The 18,262-nt window shown below is 39.9% G+C and overlaps 1 protein-coding gene across 1 annotated transcript; it reads left to right on the forward strand.

The window, feature by feature from the left end:
- The first annotated feature begins 659 nt into the window (after positions 1-659).
- LOC135480679 (uncharacterized) lies at positions 660-17,127 on the forward strand. Its single transcript, XM_064760580.1, has 3 exons — positions 660-769; positions 10,789-10,920; positions 14,295-17,127. Exons 2-3 carry the CDS (start codon positions 10,821-10,823, stop codon positions 14,939-14,941), a joined length of 747 nt encoding a protein of 248 aa, XP_064616650.1. The 5' UTR covers positions 660-769; positions 10,789-10,820; the 3' UTR covers positions 14,942-17,127.
- The last annotated feature ends 1,135 nt before the right edge of the window (positions 17,128-18,262 follow it).

The following is an 18,262-nucleotide window of genomic DNA, read 5'->3' on the forward strand; positions in this document are numbered from 1 at the left end:
TCTGTACTTTTTACTAGTTTTATTTATCTTTTAAAACTAGCAGCGTATTAAGTATTAAGCTTGTTGAATACATAAACTCGTTGGAGGTGCCTTGTCAGCCTTGGTTCCACGTGCCACGGTGTTACAGTTGTAGGTGGCAGGGGCACGTATGGGTGAGATGTAACGTCTTCTCTTCAAGGATTCAATGGGGTGACACACTTGCAGTGTACCTAACTAACTGGTGGAAAATCTATATGTGAAGATAACTGAGGCAAGTGTTGAAAGGGAGATTGAGGGAAAGTGAGGGTAAGGTGATGGGGGTGGAGTTTGTACAGATGATACACGAGGTACAGAAATCGTTTACGGAAGCCGGTGCTATGTTTGCTCGGTCCGGGGTTGTTTTGAGCCGAACCGGCGTGGACGGAGGTGATGAAGAGCACTATGCGGTTCGTGTTTGCCCTGGTCGTCAATACAGATGACTGGCCAGCTAAAAGAGCAGGCGACGCAGACGTATTTGTATAAGGCTCGACACATCGGCCGCCGCTAAAACCAACAAATAAACATTGTCTTACCTGCAGTAATCTATTTAATCGTGGACTGAGGGGCTATATAACCTCCTCGCCCAGTCACAGCGGTTCTCAGACAGTCCTAGCCAGCACGCTGTGACGATAACAGTTAATCAAACTTATATCACACCGGCTTTCTGGCAAACAACAAAAAGGCTTTAAAAGAACATTTCGACCTCAACAGGTGTATTAACTCGAGGATAAGAAAAGGCTGATTGAATCAGGTAAGCTCAAGAACGTTTGATACATTGTATGATTTAATCTTAAATTATATTTCATTGTCTCAAACTTTATAGGATGCGTCTTGATGATATTGTTCAAACTCACCTCGATCTTCTCTCAGTTTTTTTTAGAGATGTATTACATGCGTGATCAGTACCACATTTTGATCAATACGATTGACAGTAATTTATTAAGTTCTAAACTAAGTACTTTATTTAAAATCAATTTGTCCGGGATTTGTTGTCTCTTATGTGTGTAATGAATAGATGGGCTCGGTTCCTTTCCCTCTGCTCTTTGTATGAATCATTACTGCAGTCGTAATACTCTTGCGTAAGGAGTGTAGGTACATTCGGTAAAATAAATAAATGATTTACAGTTGCGCAACGGTCAGTGAGAAGACATTTCCGTTGAGGCAGAAAAGAAGAGACTGAGCAAGAGACGCTTAAGTTGGTACTTTTTAAAATTTAACATGAACGTAATAAAACAGTAACTGAGGTAAATAGACAAGAGGCCATATTTCACCGCAAACTTGTGACCATTTGACAGCTATCACACTGTCGTAGCTGCTCTTGATTTACTCCTTATGCTGTAGCTGTATTTCACCGGTTTCGTGTGACCATTTGCCAGCTATAAAACTGTGGTTGCTACTCTGGTCTTACTCTGTATGCTGTAGCTGTATTTCGCTGATTACGTGTAACCATTTGCCGGCTATTACACTGTGAGTTATATCTTAATTCGATATAAATTGCAAAACTCGTGGCAGTTCAGATTGACTTCACATGGAGGAGATACACATCATACATCCGAATAGTTCCTAAGTTTGTGAGGGAATCATTGTGTTATTATTTCTGGTTTGTTATCTCCATGTAAAACTTATCACCTCTTTTCAAATGTACCTTTATCCCATGGCACTGAGGAGATTGTTTGATATTTAGCTACTAAAGTTCACTCCATGCAACTTTCCTTTATCATTGAAAACTTTTAACAGCTTCTTGTCCCTATTCTGTGTCTAGTTCCTTGCTATACATATGTTGTAATTGTGTTTGTAACACTGTTATGGAAACGGACCTTGCTATTATTGACTTTGAACAGGCGTTATGGATGCTTAGTGGTATACGAATGTTTGTCCTGATGCCTAATTACGACGTAAATTAATCGAAATAAAACCATAATCCTTTAAACTACGTTAACGAATTAAGTTAACGAACCTGTTATTCTGTTACCAAACACAATGAATGACATCATAAGATGTCTGAGACAACTGTTTTATGTGCGTATATCTGAACTACTTGTTGAGCTTCTATACACAAGATAATCTCGAAAAACCGCATGTCAATAAGGGTGGACAGAAATTCCAATGTAATTGATGTGGTCAATCGAGAGTCTCTTGGACCTTCGCACATTGTTGCCGTTTTCGGTGGTTCTTGGAATCTTGTTATTTGCTGACGTTCCTGTAGAACCAAACATTAAATCGAAGTCCTTCTTCCTCTACACGTCGACGGTAAGAGAAAATCACTACCTTTTCACACCAGAGTGTGATGATTAGCATCTGGACAGGTGGACGATAAACACAGCAAGTGAAGTATCCAAACCAGAGTTCAAACCGTCAACCGGAAAAATAACACCCAACCTCAAATTCCCAGAGACTAGTGTCATTGTATTAGTGTATAGACCAGGATTCTGATGGTGGACTAGGCATCCCCGAGACCTGGTCCCTTTGCATTGTACTAATGTTACAATGTATGTTAATTGTAATGACAGCACAGCAGTTTGATTAATTCTGGGCCAGCGACGTCTGATAAATTGTAATCAACATCACTGCATTTTTTCACTTAATTCTGCCATGGTGCTAGCGGCGTGTGAATTGCTACTGTTTATGCGTTTACATGAACAGTCGGAATAAAACGCTGGATGAGGTAAACTGACAATGAGGCCGTGTTTTTCACCTGTTACGTGTGACCATTTCCCAACTACTACACTGACATCTTTTTTCTGGTTTTGCTCTCGATGAAGTAGTCCTTTATATTAGATCCGTTCTCGGGAAAGTGTGGTTACTCCGTTTTATCAGCTGTATAAGGAGGTATTATCGATCTCTACCACTATTTTGAGCTTTGTAGTTAAAGGAGAAGAAAACTCAAAAACATGACAGTCGTTAAACCTGCCGGCTTGTTCGTGTAAACTCGGAACCTGCGTGTCGAGCGGAAAACGAACTGTACTGTTCGCTACCTTCTCGGAAGAAGAGTTCTACCGGGAATGTACGAACAGCTAACTACGAACAGCAATTCTCCTCCTAACACAGAAGACTTCAGGGCTAGTTCTTAGGCAACATGGAGTCGCCCACAGCGGATTTTGGCGCTGACTTCATTTATAATTTATCAACTTGAGGTACATATTAGATTTTTTATGGCATGCACCTGCGAGGAAATACATACTCTTTTCCATGCTATTTGATTGATATTTAAATTGTCTTCTCCTTTAAGTAAAAAGCATCTGGCTCATGTCATTTACAAGATAACATAGAGAAGAAACAGCTGCTTTGAGTTTGATTCGTAAAATTAGAGCGACAACATCAACTGTTCTATGTTTAGATTGGAGCCAGATAAACTTTCAACAAAATTAGTCCAATGACTACAACACGAAAAGTCAGTGTGATAACTGACACCTGTTAAGACAAAACCGGTAAGCATCGCGGTCAAGGCAAGGTGATAATTCCGTTAATAGTGTTTAGCCGTTCAGATTATTAGAGCCAAGAACATGATGCCGTTTGGTTGAAGGGGTAACAGATTCGGGTTGTTTTCCGTTCAGTCAGCTGTAGTTGTATACCAATTACGAGACCTCAGCATATTATTTAACGCCTTAATTACACGTCCGTCGAATGACCGGACGCATCATAGGGACGGGGTCCAAGGGCATGAGTTCGATCCCATAAACCGGTTCGTCTGCATGTGCCACTCTTCCACTTGTCAGCATTTCCTGCATTCTTTCATTTACGCTTATCCTTCATCTTTTTTGATGCAAAGCAAAAAAATATTTCTCATTTGCATTGCAGTTGCATATTTTTTTTTTCTTAAAAACGACATGCACACAATTAAACATAAACGAGATCGAATTTATTACCCCTTCACCCATCCCTCAAAGCCCACCCTGCCACTTTGATTTTTGGCGCACGCATTGATGTAGGCAAAGCTTCCGATAAATCAGTAATTAAACTACACATTCTAAACCAATTAACATCGAGGAAACGAAATTAACGCTAGGGGCTCCGGAAAGGCGGGCTGTTAATTGTTCGATCAAAGTTATTTTCAGTCTGGGTTCAACTTCTTTGTTTGTCAGATAGAACTTCTATGAACAAGCTTAAAGATTGACAAAGGAAACCGCGGGAAATTGATGATTTCAACTGACCCTGGCGATAAACAACCCATTTGTAGCTTCAACAGTGTACATTATAAAGTCAAACTGATTTCTGTAGAATCTGTTGGCATTTTCACCTAAGTTATGTTTTCGTTTTCAAATGCGGGCTTTTTATCTGCTCAAAATCTGTTAAATGTCAGTAATATCTATCATGGGTTCTCGGTTTGTCCCAGAGGCCTGGTGTCTTTTTGGCTTTTTATCTTATTATTATTTATAAAATGTGCCGACAAAACTTTGACCATTTTTTACCACTGATCGACCAACAAATTACTATTAACATTACTGCGATATTTGATCTTATCCACATAATCCGTAGAGCCTGTGAACGTATAAATTGTTTATTAGAATAAAACCCCAACAGATGCAAAATGTCAAGAGGCTGGATTTTTTGAGTTACGTGTGATCAGTTCCCAACTATATTACGTTGTCGTTACTGATCTGGCTTTGCTGTCCCTGCTGTAGTTTATTGCACTGCATAATACCAAAAGCTCGTGTGTTACCAGATAGGAAATGTGATTCATTTCTGTTCCTTTTTCTCACTTCTACTTGCTATTTTACATCGTGGATTCATATGTATGAGTGTCCATATACCATTCTATCCGTATTTATCCGTATGCGTTTACTCTTGCGGACATGGCCTTAAGTATTCGCTGTTCGACCCAAAAGAGTTGTATTGCCAACATTTCTTGATATTCCTGTCGTTTTAAGTGTTTTAAAGAAAGTATATATAAACCGTTGTATTAATGCAGATAAAAATCCGTTGGTGTCAGACATATGCGTTTGCTATCCAACATTCATTTTTCATCAATAAAATTGTGTTGCCAACTCTTCTTGTCTTTCCAATAGTTTATATTGCTTTTACTGAAGTATTATAAACCGTAGCCCATTTTTATTGTCCCTTGCCACAGTACAACTGCAATATTGCGTAAGGGCGTTAAACAATAATCATTCATCGTTGCCGCTGCTTACATTTAAAGCTTCATTGCGAGTCATCGGATGAAAGTTCCTTTGTTTCAGCACCGACAAACATACTTACTCCAAAAATGTCCAAATAGTGTATGCAGGCCATTCGCTTAACCAGGGATCAACAAATACATTTGCATTTTGAAATTTGCTTATGTGTGAGGTGTGTGTTATACCAATTATTACATGACGACTGTGTCACTGGTTCATGTAAACGATGACTTAATGTTGTGAAGAGTAAGATAATTTACTTTGTTTAATCCAAATTGTGTCACTCAACCCTCTGAAAGCTTTGTTAACGTAATTTACATAACTGAACTGAATGACGCAAGCTTTCTACGACCTCATTACACGGGGCAACATTGTTCTCTTGGAAACAATCGAAACCTCTGATAGATGGAATAAATTTGTTCAAGAATTGGCTGCTGTGGCTAATTTGCATGGTATGACTTCTAAACGGGTGCGTTCAATAGCCAAGGCGAGATGACACGCCTGATACGATTTAAACAAAACATAATTCATTGGCTTGAAATTGGAGATTTGATATTGTTTAGTTCTGCTATGATATATGACACATCTACCTGACATCGTAAAAAAGTGATGTGGACTGAGAGGAAGCCAGATTGAGGTGACCATGTGAGTAAGCAGCGTACCACAAACTTACTACTTACTCATAGACAATAAGATTTTAAACTGATTAATATCTGTGTCGGACCTCGATATGGAAGTGTAAAGGCCTGTCCAGGCCTCATTACTTCCGCCTTGTTTTTGTGATCCTCATGTCATAGCTGATGTGAAATCTCGGAGTTTGTTTTGCCGTTCATGACTAGCTACGTAAAGTTATTTCCTCAGATTTGACAGTATAACATTGTCGTCAAGCATTGCAAATATTGATGTGACAAACCCATGAGTAAAAATACTCGAGTGCGGATTCCCTAAACCTTGCTCCCGACACGACGAGCGTGTCTTTGTGACCTACGCCGACACTGAGATGTTTTATTTTTATTTAGTCTTGTTTACTTCATTCTGCCAATAACAACAACCGTGTCTTTATACCGAGACGCTGAAAAGACAAGTTGCCGTCTGGATACAAAATGTCCGCTCAGCCGACTCCCTCCACACGAACTGTAGTTTCTTCTCTCACAACTGTAACTGATAAAATGTGCAACTTTGGCGCTAATCTGTCTATAAACAACTGAAATAAAATCTTCGTGACCAGTGAAGCTTGCAGTATGGCAGACACATCATCCGCAGTGGCAATACATCGGTTCCGTCACTGAAATGAAATTCTTTTGTCGACCAATTGTTCCAATTGTTTATTTATTATTTATTTATTTATTTGATTCGTGTTTTACGCAGTACTCAATAATATTTCACTTATGCGACGTCGGCAAGCATTATGGTGGAAGGAAACATGATAGAGCCCGGGGGAAAGACACGACGACCCGCAGGCTGCTGAAGTACCCCAAGTCCTTTAAGCACAAATTATTTTCATGTTGACTTTTGAAGATTTTTCTACGGAGTGTTACATAGCATACACCTAAAATATTAAGTAAAAAGTTTGGTGTGTAAAGACTAGGCTAATATGCTATGTTGGCGAGAAGGGGTAAATGATAGTGAGATTGCAAAAGGAACACAGCTTCATAGCTATTACAGACCGGTTTTAGTAATTACGCCACTCAGTTATTTGTACTTCTGTCAGTTGTTCCTATATAAGAAGCCCTGGTCGGTGTTTTTGTGGAGAACTGTTAATCGTGAACATCGCGCCAACTCCACACACGTCTGGTCTGTTTGTGGAAAACGACGGATTTAGAGTTTAAATAAATTTGAATTCGTTTGTGTCACTTTACACAAAACAGTGTGATGGTTTAAATCAGATATTATTGAGAAGATCAGACTTCACGGGCATAATAAATTAACTGTTATTATTTGGATCAAGAAAAATAAACAGCTTCTTTTCTACGCTCAGTTTATTCAACAAATACATCACAACACTGTGCCCAACGATTCACAATGTGTCTGGTGAAATGGTATAAGGGCCAAGTCTTTGATTGTCAAATGGTTTGATTGCATAAGTCACCTGTGCTGCCAAGTTCTTAGCTTAGCCCTAAACTGTCGTCCATGGGAAAATTAGCCCCCTTTTTAGCTTATTTTGGGGATCGATAGAAACCAGTTTTTTGTGTTCAAGGCTTTATCAGGTGTCCTCGTGACCACTAGGAGTATCCAAATACCGGAATTCAGTGGAAGTCGGAGGGTGTGATTGGTAATCGGTGTGTTGGTAAACCTTGCTGATGACCGTTTTATCAACATTTAAATCAATAGGTGTGACAGAGATATATCTGTCACATGTCTGGTGATCACTTTGTAAGGGTATTTGACACAAAATATTCCTTACTTCAATTAAGCACCTTCAAACCTCTAAAATTGTCGGAACCTTTTGCAAACTGGTATAAAATGAAGAAAACTTGCCAACTACACCTTCTCATGGCTCAGTCAGTGAGCGCGCTAGCGCAGCGTAATGATCCAGTAGCCTCTCACCAATGCGGTCGCTGTGAGCTCAAGCCTCTCTGGCTGTACGTGAGAAAGTCTGACAGCAACCTGCAGGTGGTCGTGGGTTTCCCCCGGGCTCTATCCAGTTTCTTCCCACCATAATATAACCGTGTATGTGAAATATTCTTGAGTACGGCGAAAAACACCGATTAAATAAATAAACAAATAAGTACCACAAGCCTGACAAGGAAAAGTTAAAGAATAAACACTTGTTTTATGGTTAATATACAACTCTTGGTTATCCTCTTAGAAAACAAAAAGAAGGTCCCAAAAGAAGGTCACTTCAAAGAGGTGATAAACGAGTAAACAAAACGCAAATAATCCAGCCAGCTTCTGTAACGTTCTGAAAGCTTCTCAACTCGTTAAACATAACCTTGAGTATTGGCTGACCGACAATACTATTGACTTTCCGCTGTTATAGTTTGACCTGAAAGTGAGAACAGCGTCTACAGAGAAATGTCCAAGCTAATAATCAGTTATGTGTGAAAGTTTAATCTCCAATATCTCAATGTTTAAGAAGAGGTCACTGGACAGAGCATATAGACATAACATGGATTACACGCTAGAATAGATCGCAACGATTTACGATTTTAAACAAAACGCGCTTGCCGAGAAAACGTGAGACACTTTGATCGTTCCGGCGTCATTGACAGCTCGATAAAGCAAAAGAGACAGACTTCCAGTTGGAATAGTCACACGTAACCGGTGAAATTAGTCTCTCGTCGATTTGCCTCAGTTACAGTTTTCTTCCAACTTGTCATGTATTAACAGCGTAATCTCTAACAATTTGTACAACCCTACCACAATGGTTTAAGCAGAATTAGATATACAAAAGTACATTGATGTTAATAGTAATTTATTAGACGCCACTGATCTAGCATTATGTACTATTTTTAAATAGTTGCTCTCCTTAAGTTAATTTTGTGCCAAGATTTTGCGCTGACTTTATTCGGAAAAGCAGTTTACCTCGAATGTTGACAGAATGAGTGGATAATAGGTACAAGACTGTTAAAAAAAAAAAATACATTCTTCCTCTGTGTCTTAAATTGTTTTCTTTCCTAATAAATTGCTGAAAAATATCACATGACGATGTAAGGTCAGGCGAAAGGGACGAGGGTGGTGGCGTAGTGGGTTGAATTCCACTCTTTTATCTAGTGCTGCTTCACTGCATGAGACGACTAACCGAAGGCAAGTAAGCCGACCCGTTCGAGCCATTATACGGGCTAACCAGTCGTTGCACTATCCCTTTCATGCTGAACGCCAAGCGAGAGAATTACAACTTCCTCTTTTAAAGTTTTTGGTGTAACTCGACCCAGGATTGATCCTGGATCTACGGCTCCCGAATCGGACGCTCTACCAACTGTGCTATCCGGGCCGGTCTAGCGGATTGAGTGAGTGCGTGAGTGCTTGGGGTTTAACGTCGTACTCAACAATTTTTCAGTCATATGACGACGAAGGAATCATTAGGGTGCATGTACGTGTAATGTGCCTCCTTGTTGCAGGACGGATTTCCACCGCTCTTTTATTTAGTGCTGCTTCACTGAGACGACTTACCGAAGGCAAATAAGTCGCCCCGCCCGAGCCATCATACTGATACGGGTCAACCAGTCGTTGCACTATCCCTTTCATGTTGAACGCCAAGCGAGGAAGTTACAACTTCCTCTTTTAAAGTCTTAGGGGTGACTCGATCAAGGATTGATCCTGGATCTACCGGTCCCGAATCGCTCTACCAACGGTGCTATCCGGGCCGATCTAGATGATTGAAGAAAACACTTCAATTTTTCCATCTCTTATTTAACGGTACACTGTTCCTGACACCCAATGTGAATACAGCAGATCAGACTTGTGATTCTTCAGTCGAAATTTCCATACGGCAGACTAGTGAGATATCCGGTAAGATAAAACTCAAATTCAAATTTAGACCATCAAAGCGAAAAAAAAAAAGCAGTACGATAGATCTGGCACGTCTGACGACATCAAATCTTGACAAATATATTCGAAGACCTACAGCATGATGCGTAAAGAAAGAGCAGGGATGACTGTGTGATATATTGTTGGCAAATGGTCACGTGTAAACCGGTGAAATGGGATGTCTTGTCAATTTACCTCAGAGTTTTATTCTAACTGTTCATGTAAATGCTTTAAAAAATGACAAATAGTACAATAGTACCTAGGCTTAAGCAAACTTAGTTTATTAGACACCACTGGGCTAGAGTTACTCAACCTGCTGTGCTGTCATCACATGAACACTGATTCAGTTCAATGGACTAGCCCTCCAGGATTTCCTAGTTCACCAACAGAATTCCAACAAAACATTCTTTGTGCTTTTTGACTGAACATCTTTGGTCAGGCTAAAGTAGCAGGCCCGGCTTCTTTACTGCGTATTCGGTCTTCTCTGTAATACATGAAACGTTGAGTCTAAAACTCAACCGTAACCCGGGGAGGCCTACTTCCCTGGGCTGGCTGTGTATAAGCAAAAGTGGGATAGGTAGAGTAATGAATGAATGAGTGTCCCTGCACTATGATTTAGTTATGCAGCACAACGTATATTAGGTCTGTTTTTGTGCAAGGAAACAGCGTGATGATAATGTTTTAAACAGGCTACACCGGAGATTTTTGATGAAATATCCTTATTCGCAAAGCAATGAACACTTTTCTCTACCAAGAAATTAACCAAAATTATTGTCTCGTAGACATCAAGCTCGCACTTGTAGTATTTATAGTGCTGAAGTGATTCTAAAGTTTGAAAAAGTTACAGTGCGACCCGCTTTATAGATAGTAACTTTGGAACCTATTTTGAACGTTAACATGTATGCAGACTGAGCTGATGGTTTGTGGAAAGTAATTAATTGTGCTATTCTAAAATAATAGCAAAATATCGACTGGATTTGCGCATTTTTTATCCCAAATCTCCGCTATAGCTTCTTGAAAGAGACGATAAACCCCAAAGCAAAAAGCTATTCGTTCAAAACGGCCAATGTATAGACATCGTTTTTGGAGACAATGTACGTTTTTTTTTTCATATACATTCGTAATTTCAAATACATGTACATTGTGAGTCATATTGATTTGGTGTTCTATTTTTTATGATTTTCAGAATTTGACCATTCTCATTCGGCATTCGTGAAGATGGGTCACGTATGCCTACTGCTGGGTTGTGTTATTGTCTTATCTCTACCAGGCACCCATGCTCTATCTTCGTCGGAACAAACACTTCAGAAAGTTTTTGGTAAGTCCGTGGAAAAGCCACCTGTGCAAGGTGGCCAATCAATTTCTTTTTCACCAATTTGATCATTAAATCACAGGAAATAATATCAAACTTTAACTTTATTTAATCATACATTTGAAGAAGAAGAATTCTCGATTAAAAAGAAAATATTGAGCATCAACTTTACATGCACGCTGTCATTACGCCTGTCCCTGATCCCTGATTTCGAATTTCAAATTGTGAACCATGTTGAAACACGAGATTCAAGATGATGGCGTATCACTAATAACACTGGACAAAAAGTATTCAGTTCTGTCAAAAACATTTTATATTTTAACAAAGTGTAAAATAGCAAGGCAGAAATTTATAGCGTATCAACAACCTGTAATGTCTGTGTGACAGTATTACCCAATCAGTGTCCGCTCACAAGAGGCAAATCTTGGGAAACAATCTTGCACGAATTGTAACCTTAACGATAGCACTTAGTGTCATTCCTAGTTTAACATGATATATAAGCTGTGAGATAAACTAACCGGATATAGTGCAGTTTAAGCACATACTCATGAGCCCATTTTAATCAGGTCACAAAACACGTAGTAGTTTGTCAGACAGTGTGGTAGTTACAAAAAATGAGGTTATCACTAAATGATAAATATGTCACTCCCTGGTCATGATCGATCATTTTACGGACAACGGCGTCTTTCCAGCTATGTTTACATTCAGACTCGATTGTTTACATTTGGATCAAAGGTTTGTGGACGTCCTTGAGTACAATGTAAGTTTGTGTCATTTGAAACGCTTTGTGTGGACGTTTCAAAAGGTAGTTAGATATAGGTACCAGATAGCCCTGGTAAATGTATGGGATCACGACCTATGCTATTCTGCTTACTAACATTCGATGTGATAAGATTATTTTTCTTTTTTAAGACCAGAGCGGTAAGAGAACTCCTCTGAAAAATAAAGCTCAGGGAAGTTTCAAGGGATAATTCCCTCATGTCATTTCAAATATTTGCAATACCTCGGTATCTTCCACGCTAACATTTGAATAAATGTAAAATGGTCACGCGAACATTTGTCTAAATGTGAGTGGGCACGCGAACATTTGCCTAAATGTGAAATGTTCACGCGAATATTTGCCTAAATGTGAGTGGTTACGCGAACATCTGCCTAAATATGAAATGTTCACGCAAACATTTGCCTAAATGTGAAATGGTCACGCGATCCTATGTAGTTTGTTTCAGTTTTTTGGAGCACTTTATTTGGCTGAGGTAACTTTTCAAGTCATGTCACCTGACACGTTGTTATTTATTATATTATTGTCGCTTTGTTAGTTTGACTCACAGACATCTTTTCTGGGGTTTTTTCCTGGGGATGGGGTATGTATTTATTAAATTTTACAGAAAGTGTCACTTTTTGTCAAGCAAACATAATAACGTTACGAACATGTTTTTTTTTTTCAAAATGTTGCATCATTCATAATTCGGTTATAAAAGGTAACATGTTTCTTCATGCAATTTATTTCATAGCCGGGCGAAAATTCGTAAATATGGAGACGGCTTATCTTTGTTATGCAAATGGTGTTTATGTATACTTAATCGGATCAACCACAAATACGTGCAATACAAAGACAACAACTAATTACACATGCATATATACGTAAGCCACTGGCTCACCAATTAAACAAACGAAACGTTCAAATGGGACGAGAGGTAAACCAACCTGCGCTAAAGTCCACAATCAGTGATTCGTATTTATCTACAAACTGGATGTGGACTTTGCGCTGACTAACCAGAGTGTAGGGATAATGGATTAAAGTACATATTGGGACATTTACGTAAAATCTCAAAGCTCGATAATTGTAGGAGGCTAGCACGCCAGCGCAGCACAGTGACCCAGGAGCCTCTCAACAAGGTGGTCGACGTGGAGTTCAAGTCTAGCTCATGGTGGCCTCCTCTCCTGCCGAACGTGGGAAAGCCTACCAGCAACTTACGGATGGTTGTGATCCCCACCCCCCACCGATCTGCCCGGTTTTCTCCCATGTCTTATGTACGGTGTAAAACACCAACCAAATAAATTTATTTACTTATTTATTTGATTGGAGTTTTACGCCGTACTCAAGAATATTTCACTTATACGACAGCGGCCAGCATTATGGAGGGTGGAAACCGGGCAAAGCCCGGGGCAAACCCACGACCATCTGCAGGTTGTAACCAGACTTTCTCACATACGGCCGGGGAGGAAGCCAGCATGAGCTGGATTTGAACTCACAGCGACCTGAGTTTTAGAGCTTTACTCCTTCCTGTTTTATTGCACTTTGGTCTTATATTGCATGTGTCATAAAATGTTTATCAGGTGAATAAATAAATCAGATCAAACCAATCCAGTTTAAGTAGGTTAATCCCACTTGTCGCACTGTCCGGAAATTGACGATGGTCCATTCCTTGGTAGCTACGCACTCCTTGAACTATGCGTCATATCCAGTCGCTTGGATTCAGTGCATTATTAACACCCAGTGACGTAGAGCTGCGCGCTCATGAATCCTCCACCGGCGGCAGTGCATCTTACATAATGATTTCAAGACTTCAAAAAGGGGTGCTTCACAACCATAGCAGGCCTGTTAGGAACCGATACCACAAAACATTTCTGACATGACAGCATTTAAAACCTCGCCACAATGCTTAGTTTTTGGTACTGAAAGTTGATATGATACAAAACCTTTATATCTTGAATCAAAACACAAGCTCAAAATCGTATTTCAAATGACATAACACCGAAAGGGCTATGAGGGATTGGCCCCTGCACCTTGCCGCCACGATATGGCTGAAATATTGCCAATGTGGTGTTAAGTCATACTTGTTCATTCATTATAAATGTCTTGTTGTTTTTTGTTTTTTTTTTTGTTTTTTTTTTTTTTGGTTGGTGTTTTACGCCGTACTCAAGAATATTTCACTTATACGACAGCGGCCAGCATTATGGTGGGTGGAAAACGGGCACAGTCCGGGGAAAACCCACGACCATCCGCAGCTTGCTGGCAGACCTTCCCACGTACGGCCGGAGAGGAAGACAGCATGAGCTGGTCTTGAATTCACAGCGACCGCATTGGTGAGAGGCTTCTGGGTCACTACGCTGCGTTAGCGCGCTAACCGACTGAGCCACGGAGGCCCCAAAATGTCTTGTTGACGTAGGCCTAAAAATTCATACTTCCGGCGAATGCTACTGAATATCTCTGGATTAAGAAAAATATTTACTTAATACACCATAACTTCACGAGGTGGACATCACAAAACATAGATGTTTATTTGAAATTTTGGAATCACACAAAAAGTAATGAAATTTGTATTTCATATTTTTGTAAACTGATTAACTTAATATTGATGATTTTTCCACCATTTCAGCCGATCTGATAATACGGTTGAAGAAATGGATTCATGACAATGAAGATGAACTAAAAGAAGGTATGAGTGCGATCCGGAAACACTTGTCGTTGTGGGGAAAGGGCCTGGGTCCGCCACGTCAAAAATGGCAGCCGGAGAAAACCACCAACAACATCCGGCCCAAGCCAATCAGAAGGCCGAGTCCAACTAACAGACCACGTCCAACTAACAGACCACGCCCACTTCCTAAGTTCCCGTCCAATCGGCCACAGATTCCACGCTGGAACCGGAAGTCGCCTCGCCTTATCAAGAGCCCGTATGATCCCGAATATTTCCGAAAACACCGGCGGTTTGGTCGGTCAGCTTCGTCGTCTGAGACATTTCAACGCCATCAGCTCATCTCAGAGTGTCTAGATATTTTGTCACAGTTGTTCTCTCTCACGAAATCCGCTCGGCGGTCACCGGGGATATCTGATAAGCGCATGGACGACTTTTTAGAGGACAAAAAACGTGAATACGACCACATGACGACCGAAGAGTTAAAATTTCTGCTCAAACAGCTCCACGAAACGCAGCAGAAGGCCGAGGTGAGCAAAACAGGGGAGATAACTGTCAACGGCAAACCCGTGAACATTGACAACATCGACCTATGCTGTCCCTTCGGCTGAGTTGCTTTACTCTGCTGCAAAAGATACTAAAAGATGTGTGAAACCACTCAAATACTGCTGACATTTGAGGCATATGTGAGACATGTAAGATTCTTAGGACATGTTTGACATTTGTTTGTTTTCGGGGAAAACACAAAGGACTGGTGAAAATCGAGACATCAACTCATACCGTTCGACATACATTGTCAACCATGTTTATTTTCGTGACACAAGGATCAAATCTGACAATCAAGCCATAAACATATACATGTATAAAGGACTAGAGCTTAACATAAATCATTAATCAAGGACATACAATTGGTGCATAGCCTGTGCATGAGTTTGGTGTAGGACCTGTGTTTGCTCCTTGAGAAACAAGATAAAAGATTTTGGACCCTAAAGTGACATCTAGGACACATAAGCCATTTTGAGACGCGAGATTATCATGCACGTGGGTTATTTGAGACATAAAAATATGTCTTATGACACAAGCCATAGTTGAAACACACACATGTAATATATTTGAGACATGGGCAGCATTTGGAACCAGTGTGGCATTCGCTTCATACAGCTAGTTTGTGTCATCCGCAGGTTAGTATCGCTTTGGTTCCTTTCCTTTTCTAGCACATTTCTCGACTTTTCATCCCTTTATTTATTACCGAAACTTCCTAAACCAAAAGATCTTACCAAACTCTGAGAGAATAATGTTTAACCTATTCTGGCTGAAGAGAAATATACATCGGAAGTTTGTGCTGATTAAAATGGTTTCCAGGCACTGTATCCCATGACGTTGGAGCATTGCCCGGTGACATTTGGAATGGAAATGGATGGAGTTTGTGGTATCTTCAGTGCACGGGTGGACTGAAAACGTCAAGATTGTCTCCATGTCACAACTTGGAAGGATTGGAAAGTCGATTTGAGTAAATTTTAAATCTAGTAGATGACAGATCGAGTAGTGGCACTTCCTACATATCCGACCTAAGCATCTACAGCTCTGGAGGAACGCCAGGATGTACACTGATTGTCCAGTCAAGTTCTTATTTTTTTCGTTTTTTTTTTGTTTTTTTGTCGGAAGTTAAACGGCCTTTCTCACTCAGTTCTGAATTGAAGATGCGACTCTAACTGGTACCCAGGTTTGACGTTTCGGACGAGTCGGCAGAACATGTAGTTTTCACGTCCGACCTGGTTGGCGCCATGTCAGTATAGACCGAGAGCGACTGTTTGTCTTTGGCATGGCGAGTTTTGTGTGTTTAAGGACAATGGAAAAAATCTAAACTGATATAACTATAAAGTTGTACCAAAAATACTGTTACAGTGTTTTTATAAACACGGTAAACTGACAAATATTCAGATTTCTTTTAATTCAATAAATGTTTGTATATATACATATATATTCAACAAAATTAAAAAATGTTAACTCAGTGTCACAATGGACAAATTGTGGACATATAACTATGATAGTAGATGTCTGTCATGCTGCTATCACCATGGTGACATCCCGGAACAATATACATGGTATATCATAGCATCAGTTTATGGAGAAAACGAAAGTACATAACGAGCCAGCTGTTCCAAACACAATGTGCATCTTTTGTATTGTTACTCGGGTGATAAAAGCACGATAGACATTAATCCAAGATTGCCCTGACGTTAGGTTTGGCAAAATGTTTGTTCGACCAAAGATGGCACCAATACAAAACATGCGCATTGTGTTTGGAACAGCTGGTTTGTTGTGTACTTTGGGTTTCTCCATAAACTGATGTTATAAAATACCCTGTATCCTGTTTCAGATAAACATATATTTTCAACTTTATGCAGGCAATATCCCCATCGTGAGATTCCATTAACCAAGTGTCGAGTTTTTAATTTTCTTGAGTATGTCGGTCTATACTTCATATGTAAAAGGCCACCCCAAAAGGTCAATTTGGGTACAGAGATTATTTGTGTAAAAGTCTTTTTGTGTTATACAAAAAGGGATAATTGGGTGTGAGATGGACGATGTGTTTGAATAAACCATTATAAATGTACTTAAGTCACAACACCCTAAAGAACCATATTGCCTGTAGACCAAGCAAAAACATTGCTTTCTCATCCAGTTCGGTTTAATCGATATCTCGATGAAGTTCATTAATTCTTTAACGTCTGTTGATTGAATGGTACCATCTTTTGTACACCTTTTGTACTGGACTAAATACTGTGCTAATAACAAAAGTCTCTATGTTGATATATTCCTTTAGAAGTTGTACATATTTTTCATAATATAGAAATTATACAAAAATGTATGAAATAAAAGTAGGAAACGTTTACTCTCATCTTTGTTTTCGCTATTCATCCTCTAACCCTAAACTGAAGTTGGACGGGTGTGCTACCGTAAGTCTAGTAAACCATAAGTCAGCATAAAGAAAGGCTGGGAGGTGTTACACTCAAAAAATTAATCTGTTAATTTTAACAGAAAGTCTGGGTAATGCTAGAATGTATTCTGTTATTGCAGCAGATTGTCCTGTTAAACATAACACACATATTCTATTAAATCCCCATAAAGATTCTATTAAATTTCAAACAGGATATTATCATGAATTTGACACAATAATGTGTTAAAATAACAGAATATATCCCACCATCATATAGAAAACAGATTTAACAGAAATTAACAGATTAATTTTTTGAGTGTACCGTCAATCTGAAAAGCCATAAGTCAGTATACGAAGCGACTAGAATCGGGTGTTGCTGTAAATCCATAAGTCAGTATAGTCAGTACAGAGAACGGCTGGAAGCACCGTAAAACTAGACAGCCATAAGTCAATATAAAGAGAGCGGATGAAATGAGGTGTAAGTCAGCATAGAGAGCGACTAAAATGAGATGTCACCCTGAATCTACACAGCCAGACGTCAGTATTGAGAGTGGCTAAAATGAGGTGTAAGTCAGCATAGATTTTTTTTTTTTTTTTTTTTGATTGGCGTTTTACGCCGTACTCAAGAATATTTCACTTATACGACGGCGGCCAGCATTATGGTGGGTGGAAACCGGGCAGAGCCCGGGGGAAACCCATGACCATCCGCAGGTTGCTGACAGACCTTCTCACGTACGGCCGGAGAGGAAGCCAGCATGAGCTGGACTTGAACTCACAGCGACCGTATTGGCGAGAGACTCCTGGGTCATTACGCTGCGCTAGCGCTTTAACCGACTGAGCCACGGAGGCCCCAAGTCAGCATAGAGAGCGGCTAAAATGGGGTGTTGCCCTGAATCTAAACAGCCAGAAGTTAGTATTGAGCGTGACTAAAATGAGGTGTAAGTCAGCATAGAGAGCGGCTAAAACGGGGTGTTGTCCGGAATCTAAACAG

Source organism: Liolophura sinensis, chromosome 13 (assembly GCF_032854445.1).
Source record: "Liolophura sinensis isolate JHLJ2023 chromosome 13, CUHK_Ljap_v2, whole genome shotgun sequence".
Lineage (NCBI taxonomy): Eukaryota > Metazoa > Mollusca > Polyplacophora > Chitonida > Chitonidae > Liolophura > Liolophura sinensis.